This window comes from Amblyomma mixtum, chromosome 3 (genome assembly GCF_055824585.1).
Source record: "Amblyomma mixtum isolate Tamu chromosome 3, ASM5582458v1, whole genome shotgun sequence".
NCBI lineage: Eukaryota > Metazoa > Arthropoda > Arachnida > Ixodida > Ixodidae > Amblyomma > Amblyomma mixtum.
The window spans coordinates 20916285-20942206 of record NC_143014.1 but is presented as its reverse complement, the minus strand read 5'-3'; the positions used below and the strand labels follow the sequence as shown (position 1 = coordinate 20942206).

General features: G+C 47.2%; 1 protein-coding gene across 6 annotated transcripts in view; it reads left to right on the top strand.

Moving 5' to 3' along the window:
* Positions 1-25689, top strand: part of babo (TGF-beta receptor type-1 babo) — a 98075-nt gene extending 72386 nt beyond the window's left edge. For all 6 annotated transcript variants that reach the window (XM_089578298.1, XM_089578299.1, XM_089578304.1 and 3 more), the window contains 4 exons: positions 606-773; positions 11221-11502; positions 20055-20185; positions 20251-25689. In XM_089578298.1, coding sequence (XP_089434424.1) covers positions 606-773; positions 11221-11502; positions 20055-20185; positions 20251-20376 — 707 coding nt within the window. In that variant the 3' untranslated portion in view covers positions 20377-25689. The remainder of the gene's footprint in view (positions 1-605; positions 774-11220; positions 11503-20054; positions 20186-20250) is intronic.
* Positions 25690-25922: the final 233 nt, after the last annotated feature.

Genomic DNA, 25922 nt, shown 5'->3' with positions numbered 1-25922 from the left:
AAGATGTGCAATACAGGAAGCTAAGTTCTTTTTGCGATAAAGACACTGATGCAGCACTTACAGTATGGTGATACATGTGTAAGTGCTGCATCAGTGTCTTTATCGCAAAAAGAACTTAGCTTCCTGAATTGCACATCTTAGTTTGTGTTGGCTTGCAGGGATCCGGGTGTATGAATGAGATCTGTTGTTTTCTATTTTGTTGCCTGAATGTATTTATACGCGCAGCGTGCCAAATAAATGTCAGTTGCTAGTTCAGCGCTGTGTTGTCCATTTCCTCCTTTCCTCCGCTCTCTTTTTTGGCCTTCGGCCTTGCGCTGTTTCAATCATATCATAGTTTACTATGCGTTCTCCATTGATCTAAATTTTTTCAACCCACGTTTTCATTTATTGTTGTAATGCTGTTCAAGAAATTGCAGTCATTGGCTATAAAACGAGCTGCATGATTTTGAATGTGGTTTAGTTTAGAATGCACATAGGTTGAGTGGGGACCCCTCCATATTCTTAGCAGTGCCATTTACCTGCAGTTATACTTTTCCTCTTCATTTTACCCCGAAGTGTTCTTGTGCTTAATGTGGGCCTTATTTGCTCACCATTGTGTTGCTCAGATAATGGAACCTGGACGCAGCTATGGCTCATCACAGACTACCATGAAAATGGATCTCTCTTTGACTACCTGATGCGGATTCCAGTGGACACAGCCACCATGTGCAAAATGGCATACTCCATTGCCAATGGCTTGGCACATTTGCACATGGAAATTCTTGGCACTCAAGGTGTGGCCCCCTTTTCTTATTACGCCTTTCCTTCCCCTTCTGCCACAGCTTGTGATCAGTGCTGCTATCTGAGCTTGAGTTCTGAATAGTCCTGTGTAGTCTGCTAAAATGAAGTTTCAAAAGATGTGTGCTGTTTACCAAAGGTTTCCTTTAGTGAGAAATTGCAGTGTAAATTGCACTTTCAGCAGTTTTCAGGCTACATTTCTTTCTTTTTTTTATTGCATTCTACTTCAGTCTCCTGTTTGTGCCCATGTTTGTGAGTCGCCCTGCAGTTCCAAAATGGTTACCAGCTTTCAGTTGTGATGTCTTGAGGGTTTGAATCACGCCATTGTTTGTAAGCATTGGTGTTAGCCAGTTAGATCTGAAAAAGCGTAACCCTTTGTCTGTGGCAATTGTCAAATGGTAAAGGGAACTTCCACTTCCTTGACAATCATGCATCCCCCCAAGAACAGCCCCTGTCATCCTTGCTTGGTTGTTTGATTCATGCAGGGCAGGCAAGACTGCACTTTGATGAAAACTGGTTTTTAGAAATTATTTTCTAACCACTAAATGATTACCAGAGCTGCCTCTGACTGTTGTGTTTGTGGGGGCAAGGATGCAGCCTTTCTAGATTTGCCATATTTACTCGCATAATGAAAAAATTGACGCAAATTTAGGGGTGCGATCATTACATGGGGCAAATTTTCTGCAAAAAATTTTTGACCACCGAAAACGCTAACAAGTTGCAGGTCAGACTACCCTTGTCACACGGGCGCGCTACCTGCAGTTACACTGCTAAACGGGGTTATTGCGAACCGAGCTTCGCGACCTTGGTTTGCGCCGTTAACCAAGAAGGTAGAGTGCAAAAAGTGCACGAGCTGGCCCGCTTCAAGGATGTACTTTCTTCGCATTAAGTCATGTTTCAAGAGCAACACGTCAAAATAGCAGTGTGTATAGTGCTGCGCGGCGGCGCTTTTATGCAGCCTTCGATCTTGTCCGAAGGTGCAGCAACAGCGTACAATGCGTTTTACCGCCGTTACGCCGAAAAATGTCCGGTCCCTGCCGCAGTGTTAAATTAGGTGACACATTTGCAACACTCGCAGCAGTGGATTCCGCCCCGCAGTGGTGCCGCCCGCGAGTGTGGCGGACGACGGCGCTCTGGTGTGCTACTCCCTAGTCGTCACTAGGCCTAACTTGTTTCGTATCGAGGCCACAGCAGACGGCACTTTTGAATTGATCAACGCTATACTAAATGGTCTACTTATGGCACTGCCTTACTGACAACATAATTGTTTCATATTAAAAGAAATATGTACGATCGAGTTCAGCGACGCCTTAGCAGCGAAGTTGGTGTGCAAGCAGATCGGCTCAGTTGCACTGCTGTGGAGAAAGCAGCCCGGCAGCCTACGAAGGCTGCATTATGCGGTGTGCTGTCGTTTTCCATGCTTTCTTTGCTTGCTTTGCATGCTTGCTTTCTGGCGCTTCGTCCTGCAAGATGATGACAAAACAGTGGCAAGCCTTTCCGAGGAGCTTGCATAGATTGGGCGCCAGATTTGCTTCCTCCTGGATAACTGTTCAGCACACCGGTGTGACAGCGACTTGATCGAGGCATCATCCATGCGTTCAACCTAGGCTACCGGAGGCACGTGGTTGAGCGGCTTTTAGTGAAACTGTAAGTTAATGACGAGCTGAAGGTTAATTTGCTGGCCGCGATCTAAATGATCAGTCATGCCAGGCAAAATGTGACTCGAGACTCTAGAGACCACCAGCTCGAAAGAACTGCTTCCATCATGCTGGACTGTGTCATGAGGTCGTGGAAGCTGCGAGTTGTGCGCAGTGCAAGATGACCGTGGCGTTGCCATGCTGTGGGAAGAACTCGCTGATGTTGCAGACGCTGTGCCAGCAAAAGTTGCCTTCGAGGATTTTTTTGGCAGTTGAGGACCATATGGCTGTGATGGCGAACCCGTTGGACTTGGAAATTGTTTCCAGTGTGCTGGTGCCACCCCTGAAGAGCTGCCTCCAGGCCACTCCGGAAGGTGATCGCCCTCTCCCGACACTTGGAGATGTCGTTTCTGCCAGCGATGTGCTGCAACGATACTGCTCTGGAATACAGTGAAGCGGACAAGAGTTTGTCAGAATGATGTCGCGTGTCAAAAATGTGATTCTGTTTGGTGGAGCCAAACGCAGCGTTCAGGAAATAAAATCACTGCGTTCTACGACTAGGTGTACATTTCTCGCCAATAAATTACTTGGAGTAGAATTCATGGTGAGTGGTGAGTGGCATGTTTGTCTTTTGTAGGCGCCTTTTCGCTCCACTGTTTGCAACCTTGTATATAATGAACTTGGTACTAAAGTTCGTGGTAAGTGGGTTCGGGTATATCGAATTATTCCATATATCAAACAAATACCATTGAATCACACTGTTCGTTATAACTGAGTTTGACTGTACAGCCGGCCAAATCTTTAGCTGGCGTGCGCGACAGCCGCTTTTTCTGTGCGCCTGCTCTTTACGGCGAAGCAAACTTTCGGAAAGCTCCTTATTAAGCACGGGCTTAGTGAGCCTGTGCTTAGAGTTGATATTCTCGCAAGTTTGCTCCGTCGCAAGGGGCAGAAGCACGGAAAACGCGGCCATCTCTCACGCCAGCTAAAGATTTGGCCGGCTGTACAAGTGCATGGTCCATGCCGTCTTGACGGGGTGGGGCTCTGTGCTTATCTTTGTGTCAGCTTTATCTGAAAATCTTTTGGCAGCATTTGGGAGAAAACATGATACTAATAGTGGTACCTGCCTTGTTTCTAGAGGCTTGAAGGTGACCATAAGCTTTCTGCAGTAGTGCCGTTGATGTGTTTTTCTATTTCTTTTGTGAGCTTGTAGCTGAGTTTGCACCTTGCCTCGGTTGAGATTCACATATTGGTCGATCCCCCGAGTTTGGAGAGTGCAGTGGTGAAAAAATTAGGTCGACCTAGCCGCAAGTAAATAGGATAAGTTCCCACCAGGACACTGCTGCCCTTTTTATGCCACACTTCACTCTTGTCATAACGAAGTTGAAAGGCACTGCATTTTTATGCGAAGCATATTACTAGAGGTACACTACAGCCCTTCGCCGTGGTTACACGCCGTGCACACCACGTGGCACAGTGACGTCACACCACGTGACATACCACGTTACACATGACGTCACGACAGAGGAAGACGGAGGTACACTACAGCCCTTCGCCGTGGTTACATGCCGTGCACACCACGTGGTACAGTGACGTCACACCACGTGACATACCACGTGACACATGACGTCACGACAGAGGAAGACAAAGGTACACTACAGCCCTTCGCCGTGGTTACACGCCGTGCACACCACGTGGTACAGTGACGTCACACCACGTGACATACCACATGACACATGACGTCACGACAGAGGAAGACGGAGGTACACTACAGCCCTTCGCCGTGGTTACACGCCGTGCACACCACGTGGCACAGTGACGTCACACCACGTGACATACCACGTGACACATGACGTCACGACAGAGGAAGACGGAGGTACACTACAGCCCTTCGCCGTGGTTACGCGCCGTGCACACCACGTGGCACAGTGACGTCACACCACGTGACAAATGACGTCACGACAGAGGAAGACGGAGGTACACTACAGCCCTTCGCCGTGGTTACACGCCGTGCACACCACGTGGCACAGTGACGTCACAACACGTGACATACCACGTGACACATGACGTCACGACAGAGGAAGACGGAGGTACACTACAGCCCTTCGCCGTGGTTACGCGCCGTGCACACCACGTGGCACAGTGACGTCACACCACGTGACACATGACGTCACGACAGAGGAAGACGGAGGTACACTACAGCCCTTCGCCGTGGTTACGCGCCGTGCACACCACGTGGCACAGTGACGTCGCACCACGTGACACATGACGTCACGACAGAGGAAGACGGAGGTACACTACAGCCCTTCGCCGTGGTTACGCGCCGTGCACACCACGTGGCACAGTGAGTCACACCACGTGACATACCACGTGACACATGACGTCACGACAGAGGAAGACGGAGGTACACTACAGCCCTTCGCCGTGGTTACACGCCGTGCACACCACGTGGTACAGTGACGTCACACCACGTGACATACCACGTGACACATGACGTCACGACAGAGGAAGACGGAGGTACACTACAGCCCTTCGCCGTGGTTACACGCCGTGCACACCACGTGACATACCACGTGACACATGACGTCACGACAGAGGAAGATGGGTGTCCACCTCGCGCCGTCACTGTGGTTGCACGCCATGCAGACCACGTGGTATAGTGACGTCACACCACGTGACATACCACGTGATACATGACGTCACGACAGATCACCGTCACGCGCTGGGAGAGGGAGAACGATGCCATCGCACAGACACCGGAATGTCCTCGAGCGGCATTCCCGCGCATTTCGAACGCGCGTTCACACTCGGTGTAGGTGAAACGCTCGCTCCACCGGGCAGGCGGACGCGGCTTCCGTGGCAATCCAGGCGCCCACCCAACGCGCGTCTCGGGGTTAGTCGGCGTTCCGCTGTAGCCATGCCGTTGTTTTCCCCCACGACGAAGGCTTCTAGTGGTTGTATTAAAATGACCAAGTATTCAACCAAGGAAAGCCATGTATTACCAAGCCTAGCCATCAATATGCTTCGCATCTGACCAGGGTTAACCAAGTTAAGCCTCAGCCATTTTTTTTTCGTTATAACCAATACTTCATTGTATCCACTGACTAATTGTTGTATATGAGGGTGTACTTACTACAGATAAGCCATCGCTGTGGTATCGGCTCTCGTCACAGCCGAGCGTCTGCATCCGCAGTACAAGTGCGATTTGCAAGTAAGCAAGAAACTGGAATCAAACACAAGAACTGCTTTTATTGCACTCAGTGCTAGCCTTGCTTTTCATGTTGATGGTGTGAAAAAAATCAGTGATGCTATGCAGTTACGTTAACTGAAGAACAGTCTTCTCAGCAGCAGCTATCTCCATGCCTTCTTTGCCATCTTCGTGTCCGCCAATGTAGTGTGCAGCAGGTCCACCATATTCAGCGGCTGGGACGATGTCAGCATGTTGTATGCACAGGGTGGAGTGGTGGTGGCCTCCTCAACACATTCATTGTTGCTTCCTTCGTGCAAACTGGTAGCGTCAAGCTCAAAGTCGTCATTGGTCAGATCCTCCATTGCCACAACATCGGCATCCATGTTTACGTAGTTGCAGAAGGTTTCACCTTCGTGCACGACACCAGCGTCATGGAGCTCCTTTCGTGATGCTACAGCTTCGTCTGGTGCGGCGGTGTCATTGGCTGCGGCTACTTGGTCCATTGACTTGTCGGGGCCTTTTTCTCTTTCATTGGCGGCAAAAGTTTCATGTCGAAAGGTGTTGGCGATGGTGCTGGCAGTCATTCATCCATGCTACATGAAGAATTTCTATTGCCATGAACAGATCGATCTTCGTGTCATGCTTCAGCTTCATGTTTAGCACTAGCCGTTCTATCACAGACTTCCGGTATCTAGCCTTGAAGGTCATTATCACACCAATCACTCAGCTGTCCTGCAAAAACTTCCCTCGTCATCCAGGCTTTCCGCTTAGAGAAGTACTTGGGCTGAAATTGCCTCTTTTGTTTAAAGCATCGAGGCGACATGCTTTTTCCTATCACCAAAAGTGGCATCTTCTCTGGCTCATCCATGTTCGTACAAAGGATTACGGTGACGTGGACCTTACTTTGTTTCCTGCCACGACAGAGCATGTCTTGAAGGGATAGGGTCTTCTGTGGCAACAATTGGTAGAAGACAGCGGTCTCATCGGCATTGAGCAGGTCTTTTTCTTCATGCTTCTCTAGGAGGAGACCAACACCGGCTTTCACCCACGACGTTGCTGCTTCACCGTCGACGGTCTGGGACTTGCCAGTGACGGCCCTGTGATGATATAGCGGCACACCTTAAAACTCTGCAGCCAGCCATCGCTTGCAACAAAGCTGTCGCAGCCTGTAATGCAAGTGAAGTCTCTCGCTTTTCTCTGGAGCAGTGTGCCTCCTACGGGCTACTAGCAGCCCTTGCATTCCAGAACCCAATGAACAGCACTTCTTCCATTGCATCAAAGGCAGGAGACCGCAGCTTCTTTCTGCTACCTTTTACATAACCTGCGCCAGTGATGGCTTCCTTCTTGCTACTGAGAAGCGTAGAAAGGGTGCTTGGCGCGACGCTAAAGTTCTTGGCCACTTGTTTCCTTCATCCCCAATGTAACAGCTCTAATTATGGCTGCCTTCTGATTCAGGGTGATAACTTTCTGCTTTCGCTTTGAGCTGCTGTTGTCATTCATTTTTCTGTCATGAAAACAGCAGCACAGCCGAAAGAGCAAAACTTGTGGACTGCAGCCAGCCAAGCATCCTGTGAACAAAACAAACGCATGGCTGGCTAACAGCAGCAGTGTGCCATGTGTGACGGGCTCCTCCAGAGGCTTGGCTTGGTGCATTGCGAGGCAGTGAGGGCAGCCGCGGGAGATTTAAACTGTCTCATTGGAGACCTGCTAAGCTAAGTGACCGGTTACCGTGTTTACGTGCATAATTTTGCACACTTTTTTTTCATAAAATTAAGGCTTCAAAAAGGGGGTCACATATTACGCAGAGATATTGAAAAAACGTTCTAAAACACTCTACAAAAGTCGTAACGCAGAATGGACATGGTATATTAGCACATATGAGTCGACCCCGCAATTCGTGCCCCTTGCTGGTCAAAAAAAAGAGAGGTTGACTCCAAATATGTCTGACGCATACCCCCATCCAGGCCGCACTCGCCCCCACCCCAGACTCACGTCATGTAGTTCCCCGTATGATGGCGTGCACAACTCAAAGCAATAAGCGTGGAACGATACAGTCGCAGAGGCAGCAGTCGGAGAGGTACAAGGCGATAAAACGGCACCCTTGCATGCGGCAAACTGAATAGCTAATGGTTTGGTAGTTTTGGATCCTGGTGTGACTCACACTTCGGAGTTCACTACCTGACTCGATAGACATAGGATACACGAAAATATCTGTCCGTATGAGCCATCCCTATGAGCCATCCCTAGCAGACAGAAGAACAATGCTCACAGGCGTATATGTAATGAAAACAAGATCTCTACCGCAACATATTTGTTATCCAATTGTTACTAAGTACACTTCCAGAACACTGTTCAACAGTAAACTGCCATCAATCAGATCTCTGCTTCTCCATTTTGAAGAGAGTTGCCAAAACTTGAAAATAGTGGACAGCCTTCCTGATGTCGCCTCAAGGCACGACCCACTGCCCCCATGGTACAGCCTTCCCACTGTATTTGACTTCATGTTAACACACTTCCGAAAAAAAAAAAAAAAACAACACCACAAGCACATACTATTACAGGAATACCGGTCATTACAAAAAAAATATGAGAACTACACTGAATTTTACACAGACGGCTCAAAAACAGCAGAATATTTCGGAAACGCGGTTGTACCAGCAAACTGGCAAAAAACAGTAAGGTTTCCTAACTGCGGATTCGTTTTTACCACCGAATGTTCTGCAGTCTCTATAGCTCTAGGCAGAATAATAAATAACAGCATTCAAAAGAGCATAATCTACACAGATTCACTTAGCGTGCTCACGGCATTACTCTGCAAAAATGCAGTCGAGCCCTTTCATTTCATTTCATTTCATTTTGTTACCCTCGAGCGCAAAAGCATTACAGAGGGGAGTGGTACATACATTATATAGCGAGAATAAACAGAGCACAATAAAACCTAAACCAAACGAAAAGGCTAATATAGAACAGCAAATAGAAGCACATAAATCAAGAAAAAAATGCATGTTAGGAATATTAACTGAATACGGGAATAAACGGCAAAAGTGTACAGCAGCACAGCAGATGGAACAACCGTAAACGGAACAGGTACACACATAGAAAAACAAGGAACATGACTCAAGATAACTGGATGCTAGGAGAGATGTCGAGAATCAGCTTTAAGGTACCTTGAAAGTGTTGCACAAAATAAGTCATGATCCTTTATTAACGCGATGTCAGACGGAAGGCGATTCCACTCTGCCGATGCAAGTGACGAAGGGTGGTTGATGCGTGACGAGCGATAAGATGGCTGAGCAATGAATGCATGCTTCAGGTGACTATGGTGATAGATTTTTTGAAAAAGGCAAAGAAACATATGACACAACATAGAAAAAGTCAGAACACAGGGACATACAGTAAAATTCTGCTGGGTGCTGAGCCATGTTGGAATATATGGTAATGAAAGAGCCAACGAATGTGCTGCTCAAGCTCACAGTCGTGAAATCAAGAAAGTCAACAGAGACTGCATGAAATTAACACACAATAATCTCAAGGCTAAATGGCAGGAAGCCTGGGACAGTGAAGTGAATAATAAACTGCATTTGGTGAAGTCCGCACTGGGTGAATGGAAAAGCTGTAGTCATTTTATGTCGTCTCCGTATTGGACATACACACTTTACACACAACTACCTACTACCAAAAGGAGACGAAACCTTTCTGTGAAAAATGCAGAGATGAGATTACAGTATACCACATCTTTTCTCATGCACAGAACTTGAATCACTGATGAAAAGTATCTTGCTCCATGCTACAAATCCTCTTCACCTGGCATTGATTTTAGGTCAAGGTGCACTTATTGATATCCCAAGTGTTTTTAGCGTTTTAAGGGGAGCAGGTCTCCTTAAAAAGCTCCAATTCCGACCCTGCGCCTTGCTGTATATGGTGGTACATTTCAGCCGCCTTCTCGTTCCTGAGAAGAAGGCTGGGGTTTTTTATTTGATGGGTTGGGAGCCTCGAGATCCTTGCCTAGACAAGGATGGCCGATGTGGTTACCTGACCCTCTTTAACTAATGGCCACTTTTAAAGTTCCTTTTCTTTCTCGCTACTAATGAATACGAACTAAAGTTTTAGGCCCCCTACACCAATGAAGGGTTTTCAGATGTTTGTATAATTTGGCAGAAAGCAGTTTGCCTACACCTTGAGCTTGAAACATGATAGCCTTAGATACTTATGCACTATTAAAGCCACAACTCAACACACTTCCGCTCGTGTACTGTGCAATGTCAGTGCACATTAAAAAAACCCCAGGTGGTCGAAATTTCCGGAGCCCTGCACTGCGGTGTCCCTCAAAACCTGAGTTGGTTTGGGATGTTAAACCCCAGTAAACCAAACCAATCAACACACATGGATATCGATTGCAGGAATCCTGAAAAAATAAGTCACACCTCAGTTGTGAATAGAGCGCATTACATCACAAAGACGCATTAATGCTCGTAACGTGTGGGTACGGTAATGTGACATTAGAGGGAAACAATGTGTAACAGCTCCACTGTTGAGAGAGCTTTCTAGCCCTTTTAAAAGTAATTGGACATGAGAAAAACTCAACTGCATGCCTAGAAAACTAAGAAGTAGTTTGGCGTATGGTTCTTTGAGTGCACTTAGTTCGGCATGGCATGAGTGATCTATGTTTGTTGATGGAATGCACTGAGTGCCCGTGGCCATGATTTTCCAGCAAATTAACGCGCTTCTTCATGACTGGACTACATGCTTTAGCAGCAGAGGTCTAGGCCGGCTGAAAAGGTTTGCGTCCTCTATTACATTGTTCAAGTATGCATCGATATGTTCCCGTCTGACCGACTATGCACTATAGGAGAGTTAGTAGATGCACGAAATTGGCTCCTAATTTTGATCAGAAACAAAGACCCTGATTCGTATATTAATTTATACGTAAAGAGCTTTGTGAAAAATTGGCGCAGAAAGCAGAAGCTGTGCACTGGTCGGGGTGCTCACACATGATACCTCGTGTGGCATTTGGTGTTACTAAAATGTTGGTGCAGAGTCAAAAAAAAAAAAAAATTAAAAAGAGAGAAGCTGAAATGTACCTGGTTCCTGCATACATTGTGATGTCCTCGCAGAGTGCACATCGTAGTGCAAAAGTGCGTTGGCATTTCACATTTGAAATGATGCACAGCCGTTTCAACCCAATGCTGGGCAGCGGTTCCGTTTTCTCTAGTTCTTGGAGCACCAAGGGATGGTGCTGCGCATTTTGCATATCGTCTGTTGACTTTTTCTTACCGGACCACTCGCTCACCTTTCGCAGCCACATGCTGCACACGCAAAGCCTGCCCTGCGCGTGCGTGCTGGTGCAACAGGAAGCACGAAACATGCGAGTGAAAGTTTTTTTTTTTTTAGCATCCAAGTAAAATGTTGGGGGTGCGCAAATTATGCGAGTAAATGAGGTAGTTGACATTTTCAAGGACGATTCGTTCTCCCTCACTTTATTATAAACCATCTCGCTATAACAAGATGCAAGTGTCTCTGCATTCACTGCACTGCCTGTAGCATCTTTTAAATTTTTTTGAGGCCTTCTTGTGGCTCTGCAAAGCGAGAATTGTTGTGGGGTACCTGTGTTTCACGCAGGCAAGCCAGCCATTGCACATCGGGACATAAAGAGCAAGAATATTCTTGTGAAGAGCAGCGGGGCCTGTGCCATTGCTGACCTGGGACTGGCGGTGCGCTACGACTCGGCCACCAATTCTGTGGACATCCCGCCCAACCCACGCGTGGGCACCAAGCGGTACCTGGCCCCTGAGGTGCTGGATGAGAGCATCAACATGAACCACTTTGACTCGTTCAAGCGGGCCGACATCTATGCCCTGGGACTCGTGCTTTGGGAGATTGCACGCCGCTGCAACATTGGAGGTGTGTTGTTTGACCTGATTAGCAGAACTGTGTTAAGGTCATTGCAAATAGTTTGATGCAAAATGCATGTATTGATGCTGTGCAGGACAAACTCTGCCATGCTTTAATGTGTAAGTTGCATGAAATCTGGCTTGCCTGTAACTGATAGCTTTTAAAAGGGGAAAAAATTTTACTAGGTTTTGCTATTTACACCCACTTAGACTTTCCACTGCGCTAAGATAGAAGAGAAGGTAGGGAGTCTTTCGGTCTATTATTAAAGTTGGGTAGAAAACACGCCAGCTCGCAATTTCATTTTTTGATTCTGCGTGAGGGCTGGCCACGAGAACACATGTGCTGCCTCATTCTCCTCCGTTCTTCTCTAGTATGGCCGCATCGCCGCATCCCCCGCTTTGTGGATTGAACGTGTCCTGAGTGCAAGTGAGCTGCTGCGTCTCTGCATTGGCCTCGTGCATGGTTGATAGAGTAGAATCTCACTAATGCGAATCTCACAAGTTCGGGAAAAAAATTTGTATCCAAAATTTTATGCCATCCAAAATGAACAAAAGCCATTTGCAGAAGCAAACCGCCACAGTGGCTCAGTGGTTTTGGTGCTCAGCTGAGCTCGAAAGACGTGGGGGGCCGCAAAGGTTGCATTTTGATGGAGGGGAAAGGCTAGAGGCCCGCTTACTTTGCGAGGTCAGTGCATGTTAAAGAACGGCAGGTGGTCGAAATTGACCGCAGCCCTTCACTACCGTGTCCCTCGTAGCCTGAGTCGCTTTCGGACATTAACCCCCCATAAAACCAGAAAACTATATTGAAGCATGGGAAATGCATTCACGCAGACCTGTTTACGCTGACTGGATTTGTTTATGGCCGCGCGGCCACAGCTCACTAGTCACATGGCGTACAGTGCGACAGGTGATCAAGTTAATGGCGATGTGTGGGCTGTGTGCCCATGCTCAGTGCTCCCTGTGCAACTAGCGACCCTGGAACCGGTGACATGTGAGATGTGCACCCACGCTCACTGCTGTCTGTGCGTATAACGCCGCAATTGGCGATCCTGGAGTGTGCGGGCTGCACGCCCACGCTCCCTGTTCCCTGTGCGTGTAGCGCCACAGTCATCCCAGAGTCAGCTACGTACGAGCCGTGCCCCCACCCTGACTGCTACCCGAGTGTACAGTGCAGCGCAGCTAGGAAGCGTGAAACAGATGCTGCAGAAGAGGAAGTGACGAGGTCCTGTTGCTTGTTTGTTCCTCGTCTTTCATGATTCCACTTTATGTGTCCGTGCAGAAGAGGCAGCGAATTCATGTGGAAGTGAAGCTCAGCGTTGTGAGAGACTACTAGGATGGTGAAAAAGTATGGGACTTGGTACTGAAGTACGGCCTGTCAGAGACGATATCAGGTCATGTGAGCCATGCAAAAATGAATTATAATCGCTGGTTGTTCATGTTGAGATTAACAAGTTTGAAGGGATATGGTGACTAAAGGTGGCAAAGGACAGGGTTAATTGGAGAGACATAGGAGAGGCCTTTGCCCTGCAGTGGGTGTAGTCAGGGCTGATGATGATGATGTTCATTTTTGGACATTACAACTCTTGGACACGATTGTTGTGAGTTGATGTGAAACAAAGAAAGTAGTGGCCACTCTGCACTTTTAGTATGCCTCATGTGACCTGAACATGTCTTTGACAAGGCTGATGACTGGGCGAGTTGGTACTAATTCATCTTAAAACCAGCCGGAAGACACTGCACAGGAGAAGAGAAGAGCACAAGATGAGGCTGGCTTCATATCTACCTCATTGGGCTCTTTTCCATGTCCAGCCTCGTCTTTTGCTCTTCTCTTCTCCTGTGTTGTGTCTTCCGGCTGGTTTTAAGATGTCTTTGACATCACAGGTGTCATTTGACTTAAAACCAGAACTGCATGAGATAAAAAAAGTTTAGTTATGAATTATTTACTGCTTGTTGGCGCATTCCACTTGGATGTCTTTCTTCGAATGTGCTGTGCATTATTCTGAGAGGAAACACAACTAAAAGTTTGTGTGTCTACTCCTTCAAGAGCTCTCCAGTGGAGACGCATGCACTCTTGGCTCCACTTGGCAGTGTGGCCCATGCCTTCAGTCTCCACGCACGTGCTGGCTGCACCGTCTGCTGACAAGGAACAGAAGTGCAGATGCAGTCAGATTATGGGAGTGAGCTTGATTGCAAAATGACATAAGGGTAATGCTGCTGCTGAAACTTGGCCTCACCCTGCTGGTGCGACATACAAGATAATTTGGCATATGATCTCCAGGGGCCAGGCGGCCAGGGATGCATATGGGTCCCATGAAGAGGGAACCACTCCCATCGACGGCGTCTAAGCAGATGTCGTATTTAGCTCGAGCAAATAAAGTTGTTTCTCTCTCTCTCTCTGGCATATGAAAATCAAGGAATACAGTTAAACCTCGATTTAACGGAGTCAGTAAAATCAGTGGTTCACTTTGTAATATCGAAATTCGTCTCCTAGCATGCTGAGAATCTGCCAGAAGTGTGCTGCAGATAAGTCACGGAATGACCTTTACTGTATATACTCGCGTAATGAACCCACTCGCATAATGAACCCCCCCCCCCCCCCCTACTTTTCGCCTCGAAAAAATTTTTTTTTTTTCTCGCTTAAAAGCTGCGTGCCGATCTTCAGGGCCATATTGGAGCATGCTCTCGTTATCTCGGCGCGCGATTGGCCGGCACTGCTGACGATAACAAAGTCGACAGATTGTGACGTGATGCAGCCAGCTTCTTTTAATGCAAGATACGCCGGCGGGGTAGCTCAGTATTCTGGAGCCCTTCACTACGGCTCCTCTTCCCTTTGCTCACAGCGCAGCTCGGGTGACCTAGTGAGAGTGGCAATTGCCGCATCTTTCCTTTACCATAACCGCATGGTAATTATTGTCTAATGCGAGAAAAACGCCAGAGACACGAGCGCAGGTGATGCGGAAACGAAACTTGGCGACCGCGCCCTTTTGCCGAGGATGATGATGATCTTAAAGGATCTGGTTGCTTAGCGCCGTCTGTCAAAAGCAAAACAAAACCTTGCTCATAGCGCCGTTTGTGCGCAGCGGCAGTAAAACGAAGTAAAGACAACGCATTTGGACGTCAGCCACCTGCCATATTGCTGGAGCTGAGCGAGCTGCGAACGGACATCGCCGTAATTCCGGGTGGCCTAACCTCAGTGCTGCAGCCACTTGACGTCTCTGTCAACAAACCATTTAAGGACAACGTGCGGCGGCTGTACGCAGAGTGGATGGCAGCGGGCAACCATGACCTGACACCGACTGGCAAGATACGAAGGCCAACCATCGACATGCTTTGCGATGGATTTTGCAAGCGTGGAATTTAATTACCCTGAGGTCGTCCACAGCTTCAAGAAAACTGGAATCTCAAACTGCTTGGACGGCACAGAAAACGACGCGTTGTGGGACAATGACGACGACGAAGTTGCGAGCGACGCGAGCGAAACCCTCGACACTGAGAGCGAGGCTGAGTGTTAATGCGAGACCGAGCCAAGCAGTGTGTGAAATAAATATTCTTATTCACATCACATCCGTGGTTTTTCTATTGAGGTAAGGCTGCGATTGCATTTTTTATCGATGTTGTGATATGAAATTTAATCGCCCGAAAAATTTACCCTACTTTACCCTACTTTGAGAGAACCGTACCAGTGCAACCATATTTCTGCCAGACCAGCTCTTTCACAGGAGCTGTTACTTCCAACCACTTTTCTTCTGGGTGAACACTTTAGGCACAACCATGAACTCCCGAATAAAATGTACTGTGAAGCCAAACTTCTGCAAGTGTCTTGCAGTTCATGAAGGTGAACCTTTTGTTGCATTTTCTGTAATTTATTTGTGTTTAATTTTTCACTTTTCTGCCTTTAAGCTCCTTGTAGCTCCAAATAGTGCAACAAAAAGAAAATTGGTATTTTTTTATTATCTTTTGACAAAACAGTTTGGGATGAAAAGGGTTGTCGTATATTGCCGCGCATAAGTCGACGTTTTTTTTTTTAATGTCCTTCCAAAGTTGAGGGGTCGACTTATAATTGGAGTCGACGTATATGCAGAGTCTTAAAGTCTGCCTATATTCGGGGTCAAAAGTAATTTCGCCCGAGTCGCGGATAATATCAAGCCCCGTGTGCTCGTAATTCCATAATAGTTGTCAGACTTGGTGCGAAAGTGGATCTGCTTAAAAAAACTTGAATTTAATTGAGATATGCACCAAAGGTTTGTTTTAATACGATAGCAACTTGTTATCGACAAACCGTGGGCGTTCCACGGAAAAACAGCTTAAGCCGGGCGGGCTGGCAATGTTTCATACAAATGGGAAAGCTACAAATCCAATCCAATCCAAAACTAGACCACACGTGACCAGTAACATGAGCCGAGAAGCATTTTTGCGTGGTGTTGTGCAATGTTGTTTTGTGCCTTTCGCCATTTCTGCACGTTGCACCGCCTACGTGACAACTAACAGCGGTGTATGTGGTTTGTGTCACTGCCCGACGGACACCTTGCAAGATACCGCCGCAACCTCGGCAACAGTAGAACACGGCTTTCAGGCGGCAGGTCATCTTCTACGCCGAGTCGGAAAACAACATCGCAGCGGGATGGAAGTTCGATGTCTGAGAAAAGTGCGTGAGAGGCTGGAGAAAACAAAGAAGCAAGCTTTTTGCGTGTGCTGCTACACGCCGTTCCTTTCGCGGGCCGAAGTCCGGACAATACCCTGCCGTTGAGGAGGCGGTTCGAGATTGGGTTCACGACCAGAGAAGCAAGAGCCTGAGTGCTTGCTACAAAGACGTTGAAACAAAGGCACGCGCTGTCGCGGAGGAGATGTGCCTCCCGCGTACCGAGATTAAAGTGTCTAAGAAGTGGGTGACGAATTTCATGAAGAGGAACGACCTAAGCCTTAGTAAGGCAACAAACGACCGTAAGCTTGTGAAGAAAAACTGAGCGCCTTTCTGCGCTACGAGAATGACCTGAGGGCAACGCACTGCTTGGTCAAATAGGCAACGGTGACCAGACTCCAGTCTGGTTTGATGTACTAGGACCGTGTCCACAAAAGGGGAGTGCCAGGTCCGCCTGCTGACAACGGGCAACACGCACAACCGTTTCACGGTCATGTTATGCTGTACGGCAGATGGGCACAAGTTACCGCCATTCCTTCTGTTCAAGAGGAAAAGGATCCCGACAAAGGAAAAGTTCCCGCCAAAAGTCATCGTGCGGGTGAATGAGAAGGGATTTTTTAATGATGAAATGGTCCTCGAATGGTTTCGTCTCGTGTGGTGCAGGCCTCCGGGGGCACTGCTGAAGCCCCGCAGCATGCTTATCCTGGACTCTTTCCGCGGCCACATAAACGACCGTGTGAAAAAAGCGGTAGCAGATGCGGGATGTGACCTGGTCATCGTTCCGGGCGGATTGACACCCATTCTTCAGCCACTGGATGTGGCGCTGAACAAGCCATTCAAAGACCGCATCGGTGCATTCTACAACGAGTGGCTCCAGCAGGAAAACCCCAAGACACCAACAGGGCGGCTGAAGCGAGCTTCTTTGGGTGAAGTGGCGCAGTGGGTCAACAATGCCTGGTATGGACTACCAACAGACATGGTCTCTGTGGCGTTTTCCACGTGCGGCATCTCGGCACCGCTTCCGACGACCAGCGGCAGCAGTGGCTCATAAGATGATGATCGTGACTGTGTCCTCACAAGTGACGATGAGTCAGAAATGTCTCTTGAACGAATAAATGTTTCTTTTTGACTCGGCCTTCTGAAAAACTGTTTGGGCGAGCTAGGACTGCAGGGTGCGGCAGCGTCGACCTAAATTCGGAGTCTTTTTTTTTGCCAAAGGGGGTCGCGAGTTGGGGGTTGACTTATAATCGGCAGTATATGGTAATTTATGTAAGGCCTAGCATTACTGCGCCTGATGTTTTTGCCGCATCTTGACAGTTGACTCTACGAGGAAAGAGCAAGTTAACCTAGACTGCCGTTACTATGAATTGAATGAAATAGTCAATATATTCGTGAACTATTCGAATATTCACACACCCCTACTTCCTATTCTTCTTCAAAACGGTGTGTAATTGTGCAGTGTAGCACCACACCCGGGTCGTGAACTGCATGTAGCTCACCTATTTTTGACCAAGGAGTGGCTCAACAGTGCCAGTGTTCACACTAGCAAGAGCGAGCTGTGGGTTGTTCTACCCCAAGGCACTGCTATTGGTTTAGTGCTGTGGGTGCTGATGACTAACCGCATAGGATTAACTTGGTGAAACCGCTGTGACCACTACGGTCGTGGCTGCAACAAGCCGCACTCTCAGCAAACATCGGCTCCATATCATTTACTTCGTGCATGCCAGTGACGCTGCAGTGTGCCAGATTCGCCATACTTGGGCGCTTCGGCACTGGTTGCGTCATCCATCGCCATGGACAGAGCTCACACAGCTAATTGCGCAGTTGCAGAGCCACTTGGATTGGGTGTGTGGCCACCCAAAGGTAGTCGAAGGCATGGGGTGGTCACGCGACTAGGCACAGAGTACCGCGTCGGTTTCATGGTACGTCGCAGGCACACCTCAGTAAAGTGCAGTGAAAAAGCAGCCCTACCTCCAGTCTCGCACGCAGTTTTTTCTTTGTTCATGTGTCCTCTGAAGGAGTGGCTCAGGTGCATTGCTTTGCAGGCTATGTGCCAGGGCCACCCAGGTGCGGCGGCAAGTAGTTTGAAATAACGGTGGCAGAATCAGTCCGCCTTTGAATGGGCAGACTGCTTTATAAACATATACTTCAGTGGAGCATGAGCAGACCAAATCATACAGTTCGAATTAACAAGCTTTCACTGTATTCTGTTAGTTTGGATGGCTGCATCGGTAGTCAGTACGAGACATGTCCACATCAGGGGTCAGTGCACCTGAAAATTAGTGAAAACTAAAATGAAGATATTCCAACTTGTCCATCATTATGGGGCTTACAGTGCTTGCCACACTTGCAAGTATTGGCACACTACAGGAGAACCTTAATGATACGAACGTCACGAGGCACGGGGGCGTGAAAAAATTTGTATCGTTCAAAATTTTGAATCAACCAAAGCGAACAAAATCCTTATGCAAAAGCATGGGAAATGCATTCAAGCATATCTGTTTACGGCTGGTGGGCTTTATTTACGGCTGTGCGCCGCCATTCACTGCTCCCTATGCGTATTGCACGACTGTTGATCGCAGCGTTGGCTACGTACGGGCAGTGCTTGGTGCTCATGGGTGCAGTTGGGGCTCGTTTATCCTTATCATCCGTAGTAGAGTATGGAACATATGAAATTCTGCACATCTTACACAATATTGTCTGGAGGATTTTAGAAATTTGTATCATCTCGAAATTCGTATCTTTGAGATTTTATTGTAATTAGGTGAAGAGCCCTTTGTGGGGCCTGATATTTTCATTGGGGTTTTGTGTCCTGTGTTTACTTGGCGCAAATAGCATACCCATCACACTTCCTCATCCAGCCTATTCCGGCCGTGGTGGTCGTATTCCGATGGAGGCGGAATGCTAGAGGCCTGTGTTCTGTGTGATGAAGGTAGACGTTAAATAACCCCAGGTGGTCGAAATTACCGGAGCCCTTCACTACGCCGTCCGTCATAGCCTTAGTTGCTTTGGGATGGTAAACCCCCATAAACCAAACCAAACCTCATCTAGCCTGCATGCTTCTATGTTCAAAGGAGCTTGTTAACAGTAGTGCTTGTTGGGCTTTGTGCTGGCCAAACAGGTCATCACTGAGGTGTAAGATTGTGCTGTGTGTAGAAGCGTCTATTGTGCGTCTATTGTGTGACATCGTTAAGCTCGATTTCGGCGGGGAAACCCCCTTAGTAGTTGTTGGCTTTGTCGTGTCGGAAAAATTCCATTTTCCTAGAGGGTTGTGACGTCACACATTGAACTGTGCAATGAAAAACTTGTGTTAAATTGTGATTGTGAGGTCGTAGTGTGACTCAAATGTCATTGTGACATGTAAAGATGTGAAGTAACTTACACTGAAAAGAAAATCGGGGAAATTAGTTGAGAACTGAGTCAATGGCATTTAGGTTGTGAGCCAAACATGCTACACTTAGGCCATGGAGGCTTTCTTTTTTTTTCCTTTATTGACCTAGGATATTGAGGCATGTTCATTCGACTTGGCTGAAGGGAGGCCTTGAATGTCTTGTGGTGTATCACGTGGTCTTGTGTGCTAATGAGTGTGTTTAATTAGAAAGAGGTACTGATTTAGTAAAGAAAGTAGGAAGTAGCCTTTAATGCTGTCACGCCTGAAAATGGAGCTTAAGTGTCCCCCCAATTTTTCTGCTCGTGTTGCATCTGCAGTATGAACTGTGGTGTTTGCTGTGACGACTTTTTTTTTTTATTTGAAGACTGGAATAAGTACAGTGAAACGGTGCACAATGACACAGACTTCCTCCTGCTAATTGTTCCTTCACTTGGCTCTTTGGGAGGCAATTTGATATCTCTGGTGGGGCTGGCTGTAAATTATGGGGGCTTAGAAAATGGTTTGTCAGCATCCAGGATTTTGCACCATGCAGGCATCTATGAGGACTACCAGCTGCCCTACTATGACCTGGTGCCCGCTGACCCGACCATTGAGGAGATGCGCAAGGCGGTCTGCACCGATCGCCAGAGGCCGGCCCTCCCCAACCGCTGGCAGTCCTGTGAGGTGAGCAGGTGGCAGTCCCTGGGCTGCTGCAGGGCCCTCTGAGACTTACTTGTGTGGCGGTGCAGGCGCTGCGGGTCATGTCCAAGATCATGAAGGAGTGCTGGTACCACAACTCGGCCGCCCGGCTTACGGCCCTTCGCATCAAGAAGACCATTGCCAACCTCGGCGCTCAGGAGGATCTGAAGATCTAGGCTCGGGCTGTGGCAGGACCATGGAGGAGGAGGGGCCTTTCCTGTGCCTTTTGCCGTAGTGTGACATACTTTGACAGCTGTCTCCTGCCCTTCCTGTTTTGTCTGTGGGGTGCCTCTCTGGAGTCATCGAAACCTCTGGGCAGCTGGCAGAGACACACACCTGTTTGGCCCCACTGCTTTGCTTGGCTCAGTGAGTGATGGCAGGAATATTTCGTGGCATCTGTTTGGTTTTACAAACGTCTGCATGTTGTGAATTTTCTGTAGCTGCAAGGAAGTTACGCAGTGTGTCATCAGGCTTGTATTGTAAGCAAGGGCTGGCACGGAAGCCTTCTTGCTCAGTTTCTGTGTGTGTGTGCGTGCGTGCATGTGTGGGATCAGGCTTGTGTACCGGTGTGCAAGAATTGGAGCAGACAGCACTGATTCCTCGTGGGACTGTGTGTGTGTGACCCCTTTTTCCTTGTGGCTGCCTATGCATGTTTGCTTCTGTGAAATACTCTGCAGTGCATTGATAGTGACAGCTGAGCACTTGGGAGGACAGGGTGTATCATGGCCTAGCCAAGCTGCTGGGATTGCAACTGAATTCTGTCTTATTTTTGGTTTGCACAAGTGTGCCACATACTCTTGGCAACACTTGTGCCCCTCGCACAGTAGTGCCAGAGCTTCGCTGACATGGTTTCTTCATTGTTTTCAGTGTTGCTGCTTTGAAGTGGCGAAATTTTCGTCCTTCCAAGGGCACAAATGAATGCCCCAAGTCATTGGGAGCTCATTGCCCTGCTCCCTTACGAGAAATTTCATATGGAAGGTTTTAGCCATCTTTAAGCTTCATCAGGACAGAGTTAAGCTTTATGTGCATCCTAGACTTGCTTTCATCATTGAAGTGAAGCTGTAGAACGCACTGGCATTGGTACTTAATGACAACAGTTGGAGGCTGTCTAGATTCGAAGGGGTACTCTCACATAGGCTGGAAACATGGGGACTAGAAGACATTGACCATTTGGTAATGGTGTCTTGTCATGGTTCATTTTTTTTTCTTGCTCATTCCAAGCACCTTTGTGCAGTTACATGTGACACAACGATGTGGACATTACATATTACCGGTTTATGAAGCATGACAGGGCTAAATTTGGTGACAGTGAGTGACCATGATAATGATTGCAGCTGTGCGTAAGTTTTCAGTTATTCTGCATCACTTTTCCGGTGACCGTAGCAGAGGTATTTGCTCTCTTATTGCTGTCGTAATAATGAGGTGGTCAAGAGATTAAGACTGCTGTGCTTGTCCACAAGTGGTATCCTGTTTGACATCTGGGTGTCTGTATCTGTGTCCTGTGTACAATCCAAGTGTGCCAATAGGCCCCTCATCAGTGCTTTCACGAGACTTGGCTTACAGTGGGGCTCTGTGTTTCACTTGCTGTGTTTGTACCGATTGCTGTCCGTGAGCTTCTGTCTCATGCGAATTGCTGTCTTTCCAGTTATCTGCATTTGCTGTAATCTGCACTGATTAGTGCTTACATGTCTTATTTCTTGGTTGAGCATGACTAGAAGTAGCTGTGGCAGAATGTATTGTTGACTTGAAGAGGGCAGAAAGTACAAGGTATTTTTAATTTTGACTGCAGTCTTGTGTGTATAATGGAAATGCGTACACCGTGGGCAAATTCATTCTCATTATAGGCCTTGCTCCAGCAGGGATCCACTGTGGTCCGGACAGGATGCTTGTGTATGCTGGTCTCTTAAAATTGGCTTGTGCTTTGTGCTTCTCGCCAGTTGGTGTAGCCTTTGGAAAGGAAGTGTGATTCATCCTGCACCAGGTAACATCTGGGCCTGGAGAACTGCTCCGTGTGTCTGGAGTCCAAGCTTCTGTGCAATCCTTCAGCACTGAGGCAGGCATTCAGTGTTCAGTGTAGTCAGTGTTCAGCTCTGCCATGCAATACCTGACAGGTAGTGCATCTGTAAAACTTGAAGCTGGAGGGCCTTGTGGCACACCTGAGCAGTTGTGGATGCCCTGCAGCTTCTGCAGACATGTCACTGATCTGGCCAGAACCAGTGGTGACTGCAGCGTCACCACCACTCGGAGCCAAAGATAGCATCAGGGGATGGCGCATGACATTTAGAAGAATCTTAAGGAACCTTGCAGAGTGCTGAAAGCTCCATTTTAAGCTTGCGTGCTGTGATTGTTTGCTTTCCTTTACTTCCTATGAGCAGGGTTCAGCATCTTTCATTTTTTGAAAGTGAGGAAAGAAGCACAAAATTTGTTTTGGGAAATTGGTTCTGGCTACAGAAATTTGCATAGTCAGGGAATGTAAGAAAAGAGCTGATATGGACGTGCTCGCAGGCTTGTGCCCTTCTGCGCAGGTGTTACCCGCATGTATACTCCGTTTCATACATAGCTGTCAACGCAGCCAAGGCTGCGGCGCCTGTTCGCGCTCCTCGTCCGCATCGTATAATGTGTTGCGTCAAAAGTGAAAAGAGTAATGAACTCAAAATTAAGTAAATGTTGGTTGATATTGCAGTATAATAATAATGGTGTTTTATTTTGCAAAAAGATTGCTTTTTCTTTAATGTTCTTCAAAACAGAGTGCCTTAGTTTTCTGGGTTTTTTTTCGGCTCCTCCTGTATCAGGTTTTCGCAGCTAGGCCGGCCGGCGATGTCGTCTGCTTTCGTCTTTCGGTTTCCGAGTATGCGAAATGGCACCGCTATCGCCTACTCGCTTGTTTTCTTCGCCCACTGCGGCTTCAAAAACATCTCCTGCTTGCCTGTTCTCCAAGATGAAGTCTCCGAAAATTTCGAAAGACTCCAAGCAGGTTATTGTCAATGTTTACTCTAGCGTAAGGAAGCGCTTCCCGGAGAAGAAAGTGCGTGAAGTTCTCGAAACTGTGGGCGAGATGACCGGGTTGAGCCCTCGGACAGTTGCGAGGTTCAAGAAGGAAGGTCTCGCTACTGGAATAAGATCACCGCAAAAACGACCTAGCAAGGCGACCATATCTAGCTCTAGCAGTGTTAAATATGACAGCTTTGCAGTCAACGCCATCCGACTCAAGTTACACCGTATGTATGCCGTACACTACACTGCCTTTTCCCTTCGAGACAAGTAAACAGCGCTGTGTTTTTCAAAGTAGGTATTAGAGTTTGACAGTTTCGAGTTTCTACCTAATGAATCTTTTAAGAGAAATAAAAAATAATAATAAAAAAAAACACCTGAGCCGGGAGTCGAACCTAGGCCCTTTGTAAAATGAACACACAGGGGCGCGCTTCATAGCACTCAGCCACGACGCGAGGCGGACGGATACATTTTGCTTGTTTTTTGCAGCGGACTACTTTCGTACCTTTGGCAGCGTTGACAGCTATGTATGAAACGGAGTATAGCACAACCCGATTGTAGCACAAGGGTCAACTTTGTGGGCTTTTAAAGAAAAAAAAAATCAAAAGGACATGAATGTAATGCAAGTAAAGAGGCAGCAGTTTATAGAATGATGGAAAGTAGTTTACGAAGAAAAGTACCTCAGAAAATTACTTTCATATGCCTCTTCTGTTTCAAGAGAGCCACACAATAGATTATCGGATAAGACTGATGTGCAGATGAGCATGAAGTCTCGCTGTGCTGTCACTGTGTTGACTGTGTGCTTTAGAGACTTCTTTGTAAAAACAAAACTTCTCCCAGTCGTTCAGTCGTGGTGAATCATGCCTCCCAAACATAGTGCCGAATGTCGGTCGTTGTTCTTGGCAACCTTTAAACGATTCATCATCTGACGCGTGGAATCGTCAGAAAATTGTGCAGCAGCAAGTGAGTTTGGTGTTGCCAAAAGTGCGTCAAGCACCAACACCGAGAAAAGCAGTGCGAGTGCTTCTTCACGTGCAATAGCAACACCAGGGTTTCCGTACATCCAAAAGGGATTAGTGCCATCAGCGGTGCTGTTGACAATTGAGGGAATCTGCCGAACTTTAATGGAACAAAATGAAGGCCTTTACCGTATTCTATCGTGTTTCCTCTGGATGATGTGTCGAACTCGTGCTCGGTATGCAGGAGTGCAGTCTCCGGTGATGAATTTCAGACTGCTCTGCTCAGATATGTGATGTGCCATGCTGGCCGCCTTGGTTGATATTTGTGGCATGGAGGTTCCGTTGGTCGAACATCGTGGCATTGCGACTTTTTTGTTGTTGTTTCCTTTCCCGTTCTCTGAAGTTTGGGGTCGCCTACACAATGAATCAAGCAGTACACAAGTAAATATGGTGCAATGTACTTTTGTCTCCACGTAATATTCTTATTATAACATGAAGGATGACTTTTGACTTCTGTTTTGAGTAAAAAAAAAACTCACTACATTTGAGTAAATCGGTATATGCAGTTATGATACAAGTTATGATACAAGTGATACAATAATGAAATAGTGAACCTTTGTTTTAGTCACTTCTGAGCACCTGGCACCCACATTTATCAGCTAAATAGACAGATTTTTGAATCTAGTATAATATGAAATGCCTCATGTAAGACCCTTAGAAGTGCTTTTAATTACAGATGGCAGAGGGGAAAAGACTGGTAGTCTGTTCTTTCAGTGCACAATAGTTTGGCTGAAGCAAGTGCCACGTTTTTGTTAGTAGTGCAGGGACTGGAAATTGTAACAAAACCAACAGCGGAAGTGTGTTTTGTGGTGTATCCATGTTTAATCATTGCTCTTGTCTATTTGGCTCATGTAGGCAGAGCTCATGTGTAAATTTTGCAGTGAAAGTTTGAGGGTAAATAGGCCTAATTGCACTGCACCACTAGCATAGCGAGTGGCACTTGACTCCTATATGGTTTCTGCATTACACATGTGGCATATCGTGCTTTCACAGTAGGGTCACGTGTAAGCTGTCGCCCATAAAGTGACCAATCAACATCAGCAGCTTGGTGCAACAGGCTAAAATATGCTAAGTTAGATTCTATGAAAATTTCCAAGCTCTTGTTTTATGCAATGGATAAGCCAACATCTCTCTTGTTGACAGTGAAATTTCTTTGTTATGCAGACTGTCAGCCGCGAATGCCTCTGCTCACTACTAATTCAAAGCTCTGATGCCTGTGCCTGTGCTTACTAATAAAATGAGGCTTCAGGCACACACTGCCAGACACCATTTGCTGCTAGCATACTTTTCTGGCGGGCTAGTCAGGGCAAATCGTTCTTTTTCATAAATTGCGCAGAAATGCGAGGACAGTGTCTTTCTTTCTATCCTCTAAAATGAACCATTTATTTTGGCAGGACTATTCAGGCTGGTTGGTTGCCTGACTTCAAGCTGCACAAAACAAATGCAGACGAAGGAATAAACACCTATGACGCAAACAGGCTCCTGTTTGTGTTGTCCAAATTTTTTCCACTGTTGGAACTTAATACACCACCTGTTTTCAGAGGGACCCTCTACATTACAACTGTTGGTACATAAGTGCACTTGCATCGTAGGCTGTTAACTAGCAGCAAGCATGCAGCAAGTATTCTAGAAAGAAAGTGAAGTTGGTCCACTGGTTAAAAAAAAAGTACCTAAAGAAAGGGGTATGTTTTCCATGGAAAAAATAAAAAATA